Raw genomic sequence first — 18,937 nt, forward strand, 5'->3', positions numbered from 1 at the left:
TGAATAGACCCGCAACAGTCCTATTGTGTTATATTTCGTCACCTATATTGTATACACAGCATACGAGTAGCCTTGTTCACCTATACCAATCCTTCACAAACTGCTTAGGATACCTCCTCATCATGCCAGATAACCATGTGTCCGTGCGTCTCAGGCACAGGTGAGTCGTTATCTTCCTCCACTTCCGCTGGGAGGTACGTACGAGTACAGTAGTCGACCAATTCCCATGCACAGACTCTGGTCTCTTCCCGGGCTGTACCTCGGAAAATGAAAATCATATGGAAAGGGATGGTCTCAAGGAGACTGGTACCGACCGATCGCACTCAAGCAGAATGTCAAGCGGCCGCATTGAGGATCAAGATCACCATCATCGGGCGGACGATGACATCGGCGACATGATCCGGTATATGTGGGTATACATATATGTAGATGCAAGACATAGAGATCCGGTTGGCTGACTAGAGCTACACAATAGTCCCATCCGCGGTGGGGAAGGCTCAGCAGGAAGATCACAGATCCAAACAAACGATCATAATGCTATTCATGGGGAATACATGATCGATCCGCCAAGGAGATCAAGCCGAGTGTGAGTGGAGACAGCATAGTCCGCGATGTGTGAACCCTGATATGAGTTCTGAGCTCAGATCTAAGCCTACTCAGCGATCCTCAGAATATGCTGTGCATCCTGTGGCGAGTCCGGCCCAAGCAGAAAGCAAGAAGCGGAAGAAAAACCCCTCAGCTAATATAGAAACTTCCAACACCCTTCCTTCGACAGAAATCTATCACAATGTTGGAGAAGTATCAAGTCCGCTCTCCTTTCCCCTTGAATACTCAGAACATAACCTGATCATACCGAAGGGACGTCAACTTCGAAAAATCACGACCTCCACCAAAGTTGCAGATAGTAAGCCACCCAGGACTTCATATTCCGGATGGTCGTGTCACAAAGCCCCACCCGGTATCTTATCGTTACTTCGATTCGATCGTCCCCCGGAGCTTCTTACATTACCTTCGGCATCGGCTGTAGAGGAGAGTTATCAAGAAGCACAAGCTAGTCAATCCGGACACCCAAATGGTGGAGTCAAGTCTCGCCTGACCAGGAAAAGACCCGTTCAGAGGGAACAGGCAGGTCTGTTTGTCCGTGATCGAGTTGTAGTCACAGCCAAGAAAGATGGGTTAAAAAGGAAAGCAACCGAAAATAACCAAGATGAGGTACAGATTCTACCTTTGCCTCAAACGTCTTTTCAACCTTATCCGCAGATAGGCAAGGGCATTAGATCAAGCAGATTCTGTAAGATCTTGAGGATTTTAGCTGGTCTACAGAATTCCAGATTAAGGAGAGCAGAGGTATTACCGCAACCTAGGAACAGACCTCCTGTTTGGGCAGAGGTAAGTATTGACGCTATTGCTGAGCTCTCAATAAGTTTATTTAGGTTCTGATCTCTGTCCACAGTCTCGACAAGAGCTCTGTGAAGCTTTGCCTTACTATCGAAGTTTCCAATCTGGTTTATACATGCATAAGAAGGTAGCGTATGGATATCTACTGGAAGCTTTCCCAGCTCCGTCAGTCATCAAATACTCTGGCTTTGTCTTGAAAACTAGCTGATTTTTCGTTCTGCTGATACGACAGGAGAGATATCTGGGCACATAAAGGGAGAGTCATCATATCTCACGGGTCAGCTTCGTCTTCCACCGTCAAAGTGGGCATCGCTGTCAAGCTGATATTCCATATTGACCGATACAGGGGTGGACAATGTGTACGAACGCTTAAATTGGATGGTACGCCAGGTCCAGCAACTTTACAAGCCGATCAATCTCGCTCGGACGCCAGGGTCGACACACTTCTTCTAGCTCATGAGAGGAGGATACCGATCGTGTTGATTGCTGGAAAGGGATATGAGGGGTTACCGTGGCAGTTGGATTGTGCCTATGTCATTTTGGGATGGTAAGTACCGTATCACGGTGACATATCCGTGGTCTATTAGGGAGGAAATCGATGTCCTCTTTCACCTATAGTTGAGCACCTTCAGTCGATTCGAAAACTGATGTATATGTATAGGTATTGGATATCCCTCACCTGGGTCGAAGCTGAATGGCCACCTCTGGGTGTGAGCCCGCCAAAGGAGAGAGACTATTTTTATCGAGTGAAAATACGATTCGATTGGGTCGAGAGCCAAGGTACACCATGGTGGATCAATTCGAAGAATTTCACGAATATCCCGGATGCTGCTGATATCGCGATACCACATTCTGATACTTGGAAGAAATGGTCAAGAGAAAGTTCACCATTGACGCCTTTACCCAGCGAAGGGGGTGAGATTTCGTACAAGGATATCCGAAACGATGTCAACCTACCAAAAGACGGATCATGTTGTAACGAAGAGAACAGGACGAACGATGATTTGTGTACACCGAAGAAGATGGACGTCTCATCTTTACTAAATCCTATTGGTCTGCCAACTCCGCCTCATAGCTCTCCCAAAAGGTCAAATCACCTGAAATCTTCGACACCTCCTTCACCCTGTTCGTCAACAACACATCGCCAGTTTTGGCCAGGGGACCAGTTTCTGTCAACCACCCAACCACTTTTGACGTTTACAGAACATTCGCTCAAACGCTCTCCGTTCCCTGCCCCGACGACTTGCACATCATGTCATCGACCTATCGTACGGATATACCAAGAAGGCTTAATCTGCTTTCAACCGGAATGTCAAGCTTTCTTCATGCTTGACTCCCCCATCGGTAGTCTACCTATCCCACCTGGATTCTCCTTATCTTACGATGAAGATTCTCTCAAACCTCGCGGTACACCTCCTGAAGTCTTGATTCCATATAGTGTAGTTCCGCAGGAACCGGTCAGAGTGGTTCCTGAGACGGAAGAGATGGAAGGTGAAGTTGGAGGAAGGACCTTATGGAGAGGTGAGCCTACAATTCGAAGAAAGAGGTTCGGTCTTTTGGCTTACTAGCTGGGATGTGTAGGCTGGGTATGTAGGAAATGCGGGAGAGCGAATTGTAGATATAGATGGGAAGTATGGGTGGGTCTTTCAACACGAGCAAGACATACTTACGAAAGAGTCGAGGTTAAGGATGATGAGGTTTAGGAATGTCGGAATTGCGGAAATACTCTGGGGCTTGTTGATCCATCTCGGATCATCGTCAAAAAGGATCTTCCTCATATCCCGCCCTCGTTTTTAGGGGATAGTCAGATCGATCCCTTGTCTGGTATAACGTCGAGGATAAGATCGATAAGTGAGATTGGTGGTGTTTGTATAGTGTATGATCTGCCATATGCGTAAGTAACAATTCGAATCAATCCCATGATCTCGAAGGGTGCATGACTCTATCGGTGAGAGGATAAGGGCTGATAGAAGTCATGCTCAGAGGCAAAGTATATCATCTCATTCAACCTGGTTGTCATCTTGCCGATGAACTCCTGCAAGATTACCAGAAAGCTGCCAATGAAGGGGGATGGTTCCAGCGAAGACCCCTAAAAGGTGTAAGTATACGAGCTCCTGTACCCTCATCGCTATCGGGAGCATGCTAAACGTCAACATGGCTCGGTGGCAAACAACTATAGACGACAGGTAAATGTCTTTTCACAATACATAGTATCTCGAATACATATTCTGAGGTTTTGGGTTTTCCTTCGTTACTTAGTCAAAGGACAATTTCTCGCTCAGCATTTCGCAGTGAATTACGGTGCTGCATACAAATATCAGGTCGATACGTTATCTTATCCATTTGAGGAATCGCCAGAATGCGTTACTAGATCGTTGGACTTGTGAGTGACATGTAGCCACCGATCTCCTATCACCGAAACGACTGAAGCTAACACAGCTTGATCACTTCTGATTTCTAATTAGGATAAATGATAGAGTGAAGATGATATTAGACGAAGAATTAGCATTCAACGAAATTCTCAGTGTGATGTATAGAGAGGGTCAAAAGATGAGTTGGCACGATGATGGAGAGGCTGGTAGGTGAATCAAACAGGACGTTAGGATATATACTCATACTCACTTCATTTCTTCTTCTTGTCGCATTGCAGGTCTCGGTCCTATAGTCTCATCTCTATCGTTAGGTAATCAAGCGATCATGTCATTCCGACTGAAAACACCTCGAGTAAACCCTAATCAAACGTATTATAATGGTATGGCAGATAGGGAAAGTAAGAAGATATCACCTACTGCTTTGAGTTTCACTCTTTCTCACGGTGTGAGTACAATGTTCATAACATATCACTCATAGATCGCATGACCGGACAGTGTGGCTGCCACTGCTAATGCGAAAACTCGCCTGCCTTTACCTTAGGACATAATGATAATGCAAGGAAGTGATATACAGAAGAAATACGATCATAAAGTCATCCCGATGGGCTTCAGGATAGCTTCGACTGCTAGAGTTATAGGTATGCCGTAGGTCTAAGTGTGATTGTAAGTGAGAGGGTGATGTCGATTTTTTATGCATGTGTATATATCTTACAACATCACATCTATTACAGCAAGCATGGTATTTCATACTTTCCGTATTGTCCGTATCATTCTATTTTCCAATAAATTTCATGTTGTCTCGATGAATTGTATGCTGAGAGAGTCTTTGTGATACTGCATCAACCAGCATTCGTCATATCCTGATTTTGGAACTCCCTTCACTTTTAGTCGATTGAGAGTCCGTGTTTAAACGCCAGATCGTTCTCTCCCCCATCACGTCTACCTTGACATTGACATGGAGCCACACCATACCTACAACTGACTCTCATCATCTACAAAAACCCTTATACCCCCTTTACCCCATCTTTCCATGACCGCCCGTCCACTTTGCGTAGGCTGTGAGAAAGCGACGTCTCCCGTGATCGGGTCAAATGTACATCCGTACACTGTATTCGAGCACGATGCGTTGAGGAGGTGATATGATAGATTGTTGGATCGGTAGGAAGGGGAAATATAGAGTCTATGTATACCCAGGGGTGTAGGAAGGGGGGCGGGACTGATGATATACCGAACAGTATCAGCTTTGTACAGTCCTCCTTTTTTGTGAGATGATCTCCAAAGGATAGGGAACAACGGATGAATGTGTGCAAGATGGAACCAAGACTCACTCGCAAGTGACATTTCCAAATCCACCACTTTCCACCACTACTTTCTGTTCCCTCTCCGCTCCTTCGCCTTGCAGTTGCTCACCATCCTTCAACACCCTCATAGCCCATTTGATCCCCTGCGCTACCACCACACCTACGACCCTCTCTCTTTGTACCACATTTCTCGATATTGAGTTATCCAATTTCTGTCTTTTAGTACTACTTGCTGGCGGTGGTGAAGAGGTGACGAACAGGAAGATTTTACATCTTTCTAAGATTGCTCGAGGAAGTGGTGGAGAGGATAATACCCTATCAACAGTCGTCAGAATCTCGTCGAGCTGTATCAAAGACAATATTCACATCAGCTTCCACCAGACCCGGACGACGTGACATAAATGGAGGGGGTGAGAGGTGTGACTTCACATACCTTACTCCCACCATAACTTCCATCTACCATTACGACTCTCCCTTTCCCCTTTTCCTTTTCGCCAAATGAGATATCATCTTTAACCACCTTCCATCCTTTATCTTCTCTACTCTTACCCTTTCCTTTACCTAATCCATCCCATACGATCCCCTTCAATACCCTCGTATGGTGCGCAACATGCACCGACTCGTCCTCACCTCCACGCATGAATGACATCCCGCATCCTTGGCATGTATGTAATAGAGGTAGATGGGTGAGGTGTAGTTGCGTAAGTGGTCTGGTCTTCGGCTTTGATGAACATGAGCTGGATCGAGAAGGTTTGATACCTAGTACAGAGCTTGGACTGCCCACAGATTTTTTCGAGGAAGATGGAGAAGAGACGGTAGTGGAAGGTTGTAATGCTTTGGTCTTTTTGGTTTGAGGTTGAGGTACGAAAAATCCTTTTAACGACGATTGAACAACTTTCTTAGATGGTAATGGTCTGATCGTCCTTTTACCGTTGATTTCTGCATTTTTCGATTCCTTCTCAGCTAGGTTGGGGGTCAAAGATGCGTTCTCATTCTCTTCGTCCTCCTCATCGGCAGAGAAGAACAGAGGCGATGATTCCCTGATACCCAATGGTCTTTCAGCGGGAGTAGGCGGTGAAGACGGTGTGGGAGTATCGAGTCGGGATGAGCTGGGAGGAGAAGATGATCTGAAGTTGGAGATCAGTGGTGGTGGCGAGCTAGGATGATCATCGAATAATGACGAGGAGGAAGAAGATACTCGTGGGGGAGCTTTACCGTATGTCCTACGAACTACGGGTCTAGAATGGTTGTGAGCGAGATTCCGGCGGATACGAATAGCACTTACTTTGACATGATACTATTTCAGTCGAGATACTGGTAGGAAAGGGCAAGCAGTGATCAAGGACTAGATGGTGATGAACAACGACAAGGAGATGATGAAGGAAAGCAGATGACTCATGAATGATGAATGTGTGTGGATGCGGTTTGCGACATGAACATTACCTCCCAGGCACACGATCAAGAAGTACAACGCGTCGAAATCACAGAGATCACGTGACTGCGCTACACTGCTACACCTGGCATTGATTGATACCTTGATGGTCCAGCTTGTACGAGCAGCAGGAGATGGAAGTATCTGTATCAAATCTACGTTGTGTTAACTTATCTATCATATGGGAAGAGCGAGATTGCCCGAAGAGACAGTCACAGGTGGAGATGCGGCCGATAAATCCGCACAAGCTACAAGTCCACCATCAAATGGAAACCGGTAATTTGGAAACACCTGCGAGTGAGTTGGAATCTCATCAAAAAGCATAAATGCACTTCTCGTCGTATCCTCTGTCCAAATCACTGCTATCGTCATCGGCCTTGTCACCTTGTCACCTTGTCACCCTCCCCCCATCATCAATGTTGAACCGTGTCGCCCTCAGATCGGCTAACAGCGTGAGTACCCTTGATCTCTTACTTTGAATACATCATCGAACGACTAGTCACATCTCACCTCTCACATCTCACCTCCACATTCACATCCCTTCTGATAAGTCGGATTATGTCCCGCTGACCACAAGTATATATCCAGCTCCCAAAAAGACAAATCGCCAGAACAGTCCTTTCCACTCGAACTTTCGCTACTACCTCATCCATCATGGCCGAACAGAAATTCAGACAAGAGAAGGACACTTTTGGTCCTCTGCAGGTACCAGCCGAGAGGTATTGGGGTGCTCAGACTCAGCGAAGTTTGATGAACTTTGATATTGGTGAGCTGGCTATTCGTATCTGCACGGGATAATGTCATACAGGAGGCTACATGCTTTCCTATAGACGGCGTATAGAGCGAAATAGAACACCTAGAGGATCAAAAGGGAATTTTGGACGCTGATCAAGTCTTCATATTGCTATGTTAGGTGGACCAACCGAGCGAATGCCCCCACCATTGATCAAAGCTTTCGGTGTACTCAAAAAGGCCGCTGCTCACGTGAACCAGACATACGGTCTCCCCGCCGACGTAGCTGAGAACATCTCCAAGGCAGCCGACGAAGTCATCTCCGGTAAACTCATCGATGAATTCCCTTTGGTCGTCTTCCAAACTGGTTCAGGTACTCAAACCAACATGAACGTCAATGAGGTCATATCCAACAGGGCTATCGAGCTGATGGGTGGTGAATTGGGAAGCAAAAAACCTGTTCACCCCAATGATCACGTCAACATGTCCCAGTCCTCTAATGATACGTGAGTACGACATTCCTCCATCACTCCCACAGTAATGGTACATCCCGATTCATGACTGATATCCTGGATGGATCCAGCTTCCCCACCGCCATGCACGTCGCTGCCGTTGTAGAGATCAACTCGACCCTTTTGCCCGCTCTTAGAGAACTCCACGATGCTTTGGAAGAGAAGAAGAAGTCTTTCGACCACATTATCAAAATCGGTAGAACCCACTTGCAAGATGCTACTCCCTTGACTCTCGGTCAAGAGTTCAGTGGATACGTCGCTCAAGTTGCCAAAGGTATCGAGCGAGTAGAAGGTACCATCAAGAATTTGAGTCAACTCGCTCAAGGTGGTACTGCCGTCGGAACCGTAAGCTAAACACCGCTCCAACATGCGTGCAGTAGCTGACGGGGATATGAAAGGGTCTTAACACCAAAGCTGGATTCGATGAGAAAGTAGCTGCTGAGATCTCCAAGATCACCGGATACCAATTCGTCACTGCCCCTAACAAGGTGAGCAGAGTATCTGAAACTCTTACTTCCACTGCCCATTAGACTGATCTTTAAATGATCTGAATACAGTTCGAGGCCCTCGCTGCTCACGATGCCATCGTAGAAGCTTCCGGTGCCCTCAACACCGTCGCTGTATCTCTCATGAAGATCGCCAACGATATCAGATACCTCGGTTCAGGTCCTAGATGTGGTCTTGGTGAATTGGAATTACCAGAGAATGAACCTGGATCATCTATCATGCCTGGAAAGTGAGTTCAATCTTTGCATTGTCATCGACTTGTATAATTGATAGACTGAAGCTGATGTCGGTGAAACAGAGTCAACCCAACTCAATGTGAAGCACTTACGATGGTAGCTGCTCAAGTTATGGGTAACAACACTACCATCTCCGTTGCGGGATCATACGGTCAATTCGAATTGAACGTCTTCAAACCTGTCCTCATCAAGAACTTACTTCAATCGATCAGATTGTTAGCTGACGGTTCGAGGTCATTCACCAAGAACTGTGTGGTGGGTATCAAAGCTAATGAGGAGAAGATCAAGAAGATCATGAATGAATCTTTGATGCTGTGAGTGTATATTCCCGCAGCTTGACTTTGGTCCATACACATTGTGGAGAGATTAGCTAATGAGGGATTGACTCATGATCGTAGTGCTACTTGCTTAAACTCTGTTCTCGGTTATGATGGTCAGTTTCCCCTTTTCCCAAATGAAGTCCCAGACGATCTTCGTTGACTGACATATCCGATACTTCAGATGTCGCTGCTATCGCCAAGAACGCGCACAAGAAAGGAATCACGTGAGTCCAAGGAAGTTGAATATCTAAAGCTGGATCAAGTCGCTCATACCTCAATTGCTTCATCTGGATAGTCTCAAGGAATCAGCTCTTGAATCTGGTAAACTTACCTCTGAGCAATTCGACGCTAAAGTCAGACCTGAACGTGAGTGCACTTCAGACTTTTGCAGGATGCCATCGGAATATCCTGTTATTCCCAGTTCTTCCCCATTCTTCCATTAAAGACATTGACCTGCTTCTGTCTTGTTGGATTCCAATTACATACCACGACTTCGTCTTTTACGTTTACTCTGAGGCATTGGCTGACAATATATACCTCAAATCTTTAGTTATGTTGGGTCCTGATGAAGTATAAGCGAAAAAGAACTTTTGGTGAAATAGTCAATCTAGTATTTCCTCGGATGGGAACGTCTAATCTGGTTGTCTATGCATATCTTGTTCTGAAGCTGAGCTGAGCTGTATCATCTCTTAACGTGCTGTATCCTTTTGTATGCTTGCAATTAACGGGGGACAGCAAATAAATTTGTTGGATTTGTGCCTGGATAATCCGCTTATGTTTTCGTCAAGAAAGATTTCGAAAGGTGCTTGTCCGTTAATCTTGTATCTTGGCTGCTCAACCAACTTCTCAGCTCGAAATATAATCTGAGCAGCACAACACCTCCCGCAGCAGATAGCATCTCATACCGCCTATTAGCATTACAATCACTTGATCCCACCGCACACCGTACACCGTACACCGTAAATCACTCAAACTCACAATGGATCGTCAACTGAAATCCCCCTTACTCATCGAATCCATCGGTCCCTCCACAAAGCTATCCCCAGAAGTGACCTACCAACATCTCCTGAACTTCCTCGAGAATTCTTCTTTCGGTTCAACTTCATCGGGTGGTTTGAACGCAGTGAGCAAGATCCAATTGGAGCGCCTGACGGATGCGTTGGGTGTATCAATAGGGAAGATCGACATGGCTGAGGAAGAACAGAGGGAGATCCAACGAAGAGAGCTCAAAGAACAACGTAAAGCCGAGAGAAGGAAGAGGAGAGCTGAAGAGGAGGAAAAGAACAATCAAAATACGTTGGAAAATATGGTAGAAGGTTTAGAAGGAGAAGGGGAAGGGGAGATGGATAATGGTGCGGTACAGTTTGGGGATGAGGAGAAGATGGATGATAGAGGGGAAGTTGAATATGGAGATGTGGTTGATGAAGATGAGGATGAACCGGATAATGAAGATCAGAATGGGAATGGCAATCAAGATCAAGATGTTGATGAGAAGATGGAAGAATCTGACTAAACAGGTAGGTTGTATCGTGTCTTGTTCGACAATCACATTGATAGATGGTATAAAATGAACAACAAGGCAATCTGGCTGATTTATCGAATTCAATATACAACAGTAAATCACAGATACAGTTATACAATCTACAAACAAAGACACATATACGACAAACCCTCAAAAGCAAATATACCAAGCATATAACCCATACCCATCAATTTTCATCTCTACTACACCACATCCTTGACACACGGTCCTCTACCTTCTTTGCCCATATCCAATATCCTAAAGAAACCGCATCCTTTCATATCGCCCGTTTGAGATGGACTCTGACATTGCCAGAAATACACCATATCATCTTCGATCATGTTCATATCTGTATCCTTATCCTGCCGCTGCTGCTTAGGCGAAGGTTTAGTAGGTGAGGTGGTAGGGAGAAGTCGTGATCGAGCTTTAGCTTTTTGGTCAGCTCGAAGTAATCTATGGTAGAGAGAAATGACAATCAGTATATTACTATATCAATGATAGGCGGGGACAGCCTTGGGTTTGATGCTGGTTTGTGTACCTGGGATGAAAGTATGTAAGACGATCTCGTATGACTTACGTGGGTATACCGCATTTACACATTGGAGTACCTTCGCGAGGTCCCGATGGTCCAGTCGAAGGATTTGGATGGAAATCTTTATTAATTTTTGAGTCAGCTGATAGTCACTTGTTTCGATCATCGATATCATGATAACTTGCCATCACGATAGAATCTACCGGTATGATATTCAACTCTACTGATCAGTTTCGTCCCCTCATTCTCCTATTTCAATTCGGTTCGAAACCAACTCACCGAAAAGTAATATTGATTCTGGATGTATAAGTTCGCTGCTGGTGCAAAGGGATAGGACGTTCATCTTTGTCGAAAGTTGGTCTAAACAAATCCAAAGCTTTTTGAGGGGGTACACTATTTGTACACACTATCAACACGCGAATCAACATGGGATCGAGAAAGAATATAGAAAAAAGGTGACCCTAAATCTTAGTCCTTTTGATGCGCAAGCACTCACGTATGTTTGTACCTCTCCTGACAGCCTGCATTCATCAGACATAAGCTGTTGTGACCCAATTTCAGCTCATAGGTCCTTATCGGTTTCGCGTTGGTTGAAAAACTGGGATCGACAGTGTTGGTCTGTCTTAATCTGAATGCTCGGGGTGTACCTAGAGAGAGGGAGGCGATGGTGGTATATGGACCTAGGTCTGGTGTGAGTGTTGAGGCAATATCAGCAGCGAACTTGATTTTCAATGTAGAAAGGAAGATGGAGGGGAGAAATTGGATTGGTCAATTTCACTCACATGTCAGTTGATCTGCATGCCAACCGACTCTGAGTTGTACAATCAGCTTGATCAGATTGGTACGACATTGCATTCGACGCATGAACAACATACGAGCTTTTAGCTCCATCATACCGATTTGTCCCACAGCAATTAGCTTTCCATTCTCCAGCCCATTCCAAAGGATATCTCTTCCTCTTTGATATCGATTCGTTGACAACTCTTTCCACCAGATCAGCAGCTTTTCGAAGTAATGGTGGGTAATCCTATGATATCTCATCAGCCTAAGTAGTACATCGATATAGGAAATCGCATCTCACAGCAATATCAACCATATTTGTGCCAGAGTACCAATATGTTATCCCCTTCCCCCAAGTTGCGCCTTCTGCTTTTCCTTCTTCTTCATCGTTTGACGAAGAAGGGTATTTATACATTTGTACAGTATGTGGTGATTTCACTTGTTTTCCCGCCAGGTAAAATTCATTATTGTACCAACTCTTTTCTGACTCATTCATTAATTCGAGGTACAGCGCTGAAGCGAGCGAAGGAGGTAGAGGTGATTCGAGCAGTGTTATAGGTAAATCATGAGTATCGATGGCTGATTGACTGGTTAGGAGTAACGCTGGTTGAGGTAAGGCTTTGTTCTTGGTAGGAGAAGAGGGAGGTCGACCACGAAGGATGGAGAGTAGGTCGATATTATCTTGAATAGTCGATTTGATCGAATTGCTCGGACCTGCACCGGTCGCCTCTACATCATCATCGTCTGTTTCCCTCGGATCCAGTTTGTCATCAGCGATGTCTTTCTTAGGTTTCTTCAACCAGCTTTGTAGACTATTCCCGGCTTTCCTTTTATTCTTGATGTTACCCGCTCCAGGCAATAAGAGATCTTCGGCAGCTTTACCTACATCGCCGTCTGCCTCATTTAACGATTCCAACAGCCTTTCGAAAGGGAATGAGAGTGGTTCGAGTAGTGAAGCGAGCGAGGCAAGTTTCGTATCTGTATCTTCTTCATCTTGGTTGTCAGAGTTGGGCATCCTTAGTGTAAGTGTCCTATATCTGGTAATGAAGTGAGGTGAGCGAGAGAGATGAGAAAAGAGAGCAGAGAAATAAATGATCTCAGCGATTACTACATGTTTTTGTAATGTTCCGGTTGACTGGACTTGAACGTATTGTGACGCGTTCAAAGTTGATTTCAACGTCGAATCCATCCTCTGTTCTATTCTGTGACAATTGATTACAGACTACTGTAACATCCAGCATCACCTCAAGACGAACGAAAGCATAGCATAGCACAGAACAAGAGTCAGGAAGTTGAGGGAATACAGGGCATTGCTTACTGCTTAGACCAATAATCAATAATCAAGAAGAAGAGAAGGAGGAACAATTCGGCTTGAGATAAAAGCACTTTACTCTCATTTCTCATACACAACTCCTCGAAATGACCATCTACTCTTTGTACATATTCGACCGGTAAGCAAACCCTCTCAAACCTCCTCAGTCCACCACGTATAATAATCACTAATGACTCGGTATCTATATAGCCATTGTGAATGCGTCTATTATCAAGACTGGCACAGAACTCGACCTGTCCGTGCACCTCCTCAAACCTCTTTCAAACCAGGTGTACATCGACTTCCCCCCCCTCCCTCTACAACATCTTCTCAACCCAATGGCAATGTCAATAGAGAATCGATATTTTCAGAAAATGCTGCTGCTGCTGCTGCTAATCGCAATTCTTTGGTATCGAACGGTACCTTAACTTCCCAAAGCAATAAGTTAAGTTTACCGAAGGGATTACCATTTGACGAAGAAGCAAAGTTGGTGTATGGGGTGATATTGAGTTTGAGGAATATGGTGAAGAAACTATCTGGCAGGTTAGTCTCACCAGTACACCAAATCACCTTATCTTCTACCCATATATGAATCTATGGGCGAAAGAAGATAGGAAATCTACCTATACTTCTATCTTCGCTGACTCGTAACAATATTTGGCACATAGAGACGAAGCCTTCACATCATATTCCACATCATCTTACAAACTCCATCTCTTCGAGACACCAACAAATTACAAGTTCATCCTCTTATCCGATCCATCCTCAGACTCTCTGCGGTTCGTTCTGAGGCAGCTGTACGTCGGTCCATTCTTAGAGTATGTAATTAGGAATCCGTTGGTAAAGGTGGATAGCAGAGAGGAAGGCGTGGATAATGACCAGGTGAGTGCCTTCTCTCAGCAATGGAGTCAAAGATGTCCCTTCCCGACGTCTTCACGCCATCAATACACTTTGTATTCCGTTGTAAGCCTTACTGAACTGATTATTTCTCTGTCCTCTTTTCAACAGTTCCGTGCAGCTGTAGATAGGCATATGAAAGGATTATCGATGTTCAACTGATCCTCTCGTCTACCCCATCATCTCGAGAACGTCGACTATTCGGACTTAGGTTGATACCAATGAATGGTCTGCAGCCCTCCACGACAAGTATCATACCAGTTTATAACGAGCCATACGAGACAAAGTGTGACAATTCATACTTCTTGTAGATTTATGTATATATGTTCATATAGCAAATGCAGATAAAATGCAAGAAATTGAGGAAGATTCTAATCTTCGAATATGTATGGGTATGAACTAACATAGAACAGGAAAAAAGAGACTACAACAAGTCATCCACCATCCACTAATCATTGCAACTCCCCTAGCAAGCCCATCATCCTGTACTTTTTCAACATGAACAGCACTTGTACTTTGACCACTCAACATGCTCTAATCCACCTCAACGACCTTCCCTCTAGCTTTCTTCACACTTCCCGTGATTTGTACCTCATCTTCTTCTTTGATACCCTCCATCTTAACCACATCATCATCAGCTACGAATTTATTCCTTAACGTAGTTAACAGGGATTTTCTAGTTTCTTTGGCAGTCTTATCATCTTGACCTGAATTATCTGCTCCGTCAAGGGTAATCTCTTCGCCTCCTACAGCGTCGTCCAGTTGGAGTTTGGTCATTCCTATCGCTAACATATCCTCCTATACGCAGCACGGACAAAATCAGCTAATTCGACTCCATCTCCAGGTCAAGAGGTAACGAGGACTCACATCAATAGATCCCTTTGTTATCAGCTTGATCACCTCCACTTCCTTCTCCTGACCGATCCTATAAGCTCTATCTGCCGCTTGACGATCATTATGAGGATTGAAGTCTTGGTCATAGATCACCACGACAGACGCAGCAGTGAGGTTGATTCTACATATTATCATCCAATTTATATCAGCTTCGTCGTCACATATTACATCAAAGGAATGGCAACTCAGACTCACCCCACACCACCGGCTTTTGTGGACAGTAAGAAAACGGTGATTTCCGGATCATCGTTAAACTCATCTACCAGTCCCTGCCTTTCATCGGTTTTTGTCTGTCCATCCAATCGAGTATACTTGACACCCAGATGTTCAAGCGCTTTTTCCAGTATATCAAGGATCATCACGAACTACAAATACCGTCGTTAGCCTTTCACATCAAGACGGGTGTTCCCGCCACTAGCTGAACTCTGAACTCACTTGAGAGAACAATAACATCCTCTTACCCTCTTTCTTACATTTCTCGATGATCTTCTGCAAAGCAGCGATCTTTCCTCCCTCAAGGAAAAGTTCGGGATCCAGAGCGTATTTTCGCAATTCCTATTTTCACATAGCAACAACCAATATCCGTCAGCTGTGACTCACAGATATCACACACAGAATGAGACGATTCGGAACGTACATCTTCTATAGAGGACGAACAGAAATTGGAAATTTCATAATCGCTCATGAATTCCAAATCTTCAATGACATAATTCAAGTTACTATCACAATAACTTGGGGTGTTCAAACACTCTTTAGCCAATTTCTTGACTTTGGCATCTGTATACAATCTCCTGAATAGTAATGGGTGACTAGCGGCTTTTCTGAGATCCATTAGAATATTCGAACTGCTCGCTGCCGGGGTGATTTGTCCCTTTTTCGGTTTCGCTTTAGTCGCTTTCTTCGCATTAGGTTTCTGTTCGGTCTCCTCGACCAATGCAGCTTCGTTCTCCAATGCATCATCTGTAAGTTCCTGTAAAACTTTTCGAGATCGGTTCATCGTTTCGTTGTATAGTTTGGCTTGGACCTTGGTCATCTCGCAATGCTCGACGCTTTCGATCTTCGGAGGTAAGTTCAATACCAAAGCTTTCCGTCGACGAAGCACGAATGGAGTTAACATTGTTCGTGCTCTTGAGGTCCGCTGCTGTGATAGCAGGTTGGCAGATCCTTGGGATTTGAATATGGCTCGTAGGTATGGTTCGGCATCGGCAAAGGTATCTTTGTGAATGAACATCAAGAGAGACTGGGTGAAACATATCAGCTACCGGTTGCTTCTGGTTAGGTAGATAAGTGAGATCTGTACTCACCACTAGCTCTTGCAGATTATTCTGCAATGGTGTTCCAGTAAGGAGTAATCGCCAGTTAGGTTTAATCGAAAGAAGATCGCTGTAGGCTTTGGTAGTACAACTCTTGAGCTTGTGGCCCTCGTCGTATACACATGTCTACGATAATATCAGTCACTTGCGATGTGGACATCACAGATCAGGTGGACTTACTTCAAACTCGATCTTTTTCCTGAAGAATCCTAGATCGTCATTGGAAGCGACCTGAGTGTACGAAGCCAAAACCACTTCCAGTCTTCCTGATCTGAACCGCCTTTTCAGATCATCTCTCAGACTGGCACGTTCAGCTTGTGAGCCGTAATAAGTCTGGACATCTACGGATGGAGCGAATCTTTCAAATTCTCTAGTCCAATTTTCGAGTGTGGACGCGCTATTTGCTGAAGGTCAGTGTCTATGTAACCGAATCTGCTACCTGTGCGAGACTCACGGTACGAAGATCATATGTGGACCTTTGATACCCCTCTCTTTGAGATGAGCAATGAACGATATCACCTGGATTGTTTTACCGAGACCTATACAGCGATTTATCTGATTTAGCTGCTACCTTCGCCTGGTGAAATGGCGACTCACCCATTTCATCCGCTAGGATACAACCGATCTTTTTTGAATAAAGCAAATTCAACCAATTTACGCCCAACAATTGATAATCTTTCAATATCGTTCCCTCACTCAAGGTGGAAGGTTGAGTTTGTATGTAACTTGATAGAATCTTCCTCTTCTTCATATCCGTTTCTTTCCTCAGCAGCTCTGATACCTTCGCGACATCCACTTTAACGTCGTTCAATCCGTCGGACCGAGGTGTCCCAACTACACTGTCCTGGGCCATTGATGCTCCTCTCCAAACAGCTAGGGTATTTCCTACATCGTTGGCTATAGCTTCACATCTATTGAGACATGCGTCGATCTGTACGTATCCCTCCATGATCTCTGTATACTGTTCGAACAATTTGAACGATACGCCTCGGGCTTTTGTAAGTTTATGCCTCGCGTCGTCGACGTCTTCGTACGGTCGTAGCTTGATGATGATAGCTGCTTGTTCGGCGCTACAGGCTGTTTAGAAATTCCCAGCGGTCAGTACCTGATATGATCGTTACAACGCTAGAATAACGTGATGGCATGATGAACTCACCGATAGTCCCAGTCAACATATCCGCATCCACCTCATTGAAAGCCTTCAACGCTTCTCCCTCAGCATCAACCTCGGGATCACCTTTTCTTCTCTTCTTCTTCCTACCTTCATCTCCCGACCAAGATCCTTCACTATCATTATCAGAGAACATCCCTTCTCCCTCTTCACCTGAACTACTCTCATCTGGATCCCTTCTTTTCCCATTATTCGCCCGATTGGCATATATAGTCGATTTGGCATTTTTCTTAGGCTTGGGAGGATTGATCACTCGAACTTTCGGTGCGGGTGGGATCACCGAAGATGAAGATGAAGGTCTAGATACCATCGTAGGTCTATATTGGTTCATCGTAGGTGGTTTAACCTTGTTGGGAGTGAACGCTTCGAACCTTGGCGGTGTGGAGGTAGTGTTGAGAGGTGAAGAAGGTCGATCATTCATTGCGTGAATCTGATTGATAGCTCTATCGTGATTATCTGGGTATTTCTTCAGAAGAGATAAGATCAGTTGAGGTTGTACATTCCTAAATTGATTTGATAGTCTATTGGCCATATTTTGGATTTCGACTTCACGGCTTTTCGATTGATTCTGAGCAGCTAAAACTAAACTTGGTTGACGGGATGTAGCTGAAGAATTCGATATAGGAGATGAAGGGATGATACTCCCGTTCCCGTTGGTCGATCGAATGGGAGAATCAGGTTCGTCGGGATCACGATACCTAGCTTTCAGCCTACTTAGCGGTTGAGGTGATGAAGGTGAATCTAACAGAGAAGCATTGTTGGTAGACCGAGAAGTCGAGGCGTCATAGGAGAACGCGGAAGTGGATCCTACAGCTGTAGATGATCTTGATTCAGGTGCATGCCGACTATGCAAAGCTTTCAACACATCTTGCGGACTTCCCGTTAATGTAGTTTGAGAATCGGTTTGGTCGAATCGACGTCCAATACCTGAAGAAGGTATAACTCCGGTACCGGCTAAGGAAGCTGATCCATAGTTCAGCTTCTGAGCGATATTATTGCCGTTGCTGAAGTATTTGGAAGGATGGGTACTGGGCGTAGGAGCGGGAGAAGAGGATGGTGGGACAAGGACATGAGATTCAGGCGAAGATTCAACAGTTATAGGTTGGACAGAGGGCTTGTTTAGCTTCTTCTCTTTAAGAGCGGCGAGCGCTTCCTATAAACATTACAGAACAGTCAGCAGGCGACATTGGAGACTATACAGATTGATATGATTCCTCTTAGATCGCGAGGAACAGTACCTACCCGGCGCCTTCGTTCCGCTTCAGCAGACGACATGATGTGAGATAGGCTTCAGTGGAGCGATATCCTACAGTTGTACAGACGATTCTCGGTATGGTAGAGTGGCTCATGTAGAAGCCGCGACAAGTATACTGGGTCCTATGATTACCGCGAATGTAGTCGATGGTGGATGTAGGAATGAGTAAGGATGCAAGCAGATTTGAGGATGAGATGAGAGAGGTATAGGATCCACTCGATTGTGAATGTAAGTAAATTAATAATTTTGGCGACAACCTTCCCATCAGACGCGTTCAGATGTGTATCCTCAAATTTGATTCCGGTGCAATCCATCGTACCTGTAGGTTACTTAAAAACCAAATATTTCATAAATCATAGACAGGTATATATCAAGTGAAGAACACTATGCGAAGGATAAGAGAGGAGGTAAAAAGGTAAAAACAAGCAGTGTGGTAAAGATAGTTTATAAT

The 18,937-nt window shown here is 44.8% G+C and overlaps 7 protein-coding genes across 7 annotated transcripts; 4 read left to right on the forward strand and 3 right to left on the reverse strand.

Moving 5' to 3' along the window:
• Positions 1–332: 332 nt before the first annotated feature.
• L199_000875 (uncharacterized protein) lies at positions 333–4,419 on the forward strand (the record flags this gene model as incomplete). The annotated part of the gene is made up of 15 exons (XM_064886633.1): positions 333–409; positions 476–586; positions 645–1,389; positions 1,454–1,563; positions 1,631–1,675; positions 1,745–1,945; positions 2,060–2,919; positions 2,980–3,035; positions 3,102–3,292; positions 3,382–3,496; positions 3,578–3,584; positions 3,658–3,781; positions 3,864–3,976; positions 4,049–4,215; positions 4,312–4,419. The coding sequence occupies 15 exons, from the start codon at positions 333–335 to the stop codon at positions 4,417–4,419; spliced, it is 3,030 nt and encodes a 1,009-aa protein (XP_064742705.1).
• A 323-nt stretch (positions 4,420–4,742) lies between these two features.
• L199_000876 (uncharacterized protein) lies at positions 4,743–6,364 on the reverse strand (the record flags this gene model as incomplete). The annotated part of the gene is made up of 4 exons (XM_064886634.1): positions 4,743–4,986; positions 5,099–5,415; positions 5,505–6,309; positions 6,357–6,364. 4 exons carry the CDS (start codon positions 6,362–6,364, stop codon positions 4,743–4,745), a joined length of 1,374 nt encoding a protein of 457 aa, XP_064742706.1.
• Positions 6,365–6,919: 555 nt separating this feature from the next.
• On the forward strand, positions 6,920–9,386 carry L199_000877 (fumarate hydratase, mitochondrial; the record flags this gene model as incomplete). The annotated part of the gene is made up of 11 exons (XM_064886635.1): positions 6,920–6,955; positions 7,092–7,269; positions 7,417–7,741; positions 7,819–8,092; positions 8,146–8,235; positions 8,305–8,483; positions 8,553–8,804; positions 8,889–8,923; positions 8,992–9,034; positions 9,106–9,176; positions 9,361–9,386. The coding sequence occupies 11 exons, from the start codon at positions 6,920–6,922 to the stop codon at positions 9,384–9,386; spliced, it is 1,509 nt and encodes a 502-aa protein (XP_064742707.1).
• Positions 9,387–9,789: 403 nt separating this feature from the next.
• L199_000878 (uncharacterized protein) lies at positions 9,790–10,323 on the forward strand (the record flags this gene model as incomplete). Its single annotated transcript, XM_064886636.1, has 1 exon — positions 9,790–10,323. The coding sequence occupies one exon, from the start codon at positions 9,790–9,792 to the stop codon at positions 10,321–10,323; it is 534 nt and encodes a 177-aa protein (XP_064742708.1).
• A 212-nt stretch (positions 10,324–10,535) lies between these two features.
• Positions 10,536–12,659, reverse strand: L199_000879 (uncharacterized protein; the record flags this gene model as incomplete). The annotated part of the gene is made up of 8 exons (XM_064886637.1): positions 10,536–10,785; positions 10,910–10,985; positions 11,050–11,084; positions 11,144–11,257; positions 11,361–11,550; positions 11,647–11,675; positions 11,740–11,891; positions 11,946–12,659. 8 exons carry the CDS (start codon positions 12,657–12,659, stop codon positions 10,536–10,538), a joined length of 1,560 nt encoding a protein of 519 aa, XP_064742709.1.
• Positions 12,660–13,063: 404 nt separating this feature from the next.
• Positions 13,064–14,015, forward strand: L199_000880 (uncharacterized protein; the record flags this gene model as incomplete). Its single annotated transcript, XM_064886638.1, has 4 exons — positions 13,064–13,095; positions 13,167–13,499; positions 13,625–13,838; positions 13,965–14,015. The coding sequence occupies 4 exons, from the start codon at positions 13,064–13,066 to the stop codon at positions 14,013–14,015; spliced, it is 630 nt and encodes a 209-aa protein (XP_064742710.1).
• Positions 14,016–14,387: 372 nt separating this feature from the next.
• On the reverse strand, positions 14,388–18,506 carry L199_000881 (uncharacterized protein; the record flags this gene model as incomplete). Its single annotated transcript, XM_064886639.1, has 11 exons — positions 14,388–14,651; positions 14,721–14,868; positions 14,943–15,112; positions 15,183–15,302; positions 15,385–15,987; positions 16,052–16,186; positions 16,241–16,457; positions 16,515–16,599; positions 16,658–17,137; positions 17,217–18,384; positions 18,474–18,506. 11 exons carry the CDS (start codon positions 18,504–18,506, stop codon positions 14,388–14,390), a joined length of 3,423 nt encoding a protein of 1,140 aa, XP_064742711.1.
• Between the last annotated feature and the right edge of the window lie 431 nt (positions 18,507–18,937).

Source organism: Kwoniella botswanensis, chromosome 1 (assembly GCF_036426115.1).
Source record: "Kwoniella botswanensis chromosome 1, complete sequence".
NCBI classification, from domain to species: domain Eukaryota; kingdom Fungi; phylum Basidiomycota; class Tremellomycetes; order Tremellales; family Cryptococcaceae; genus Kwoniella; species Kwoniella botswanensis.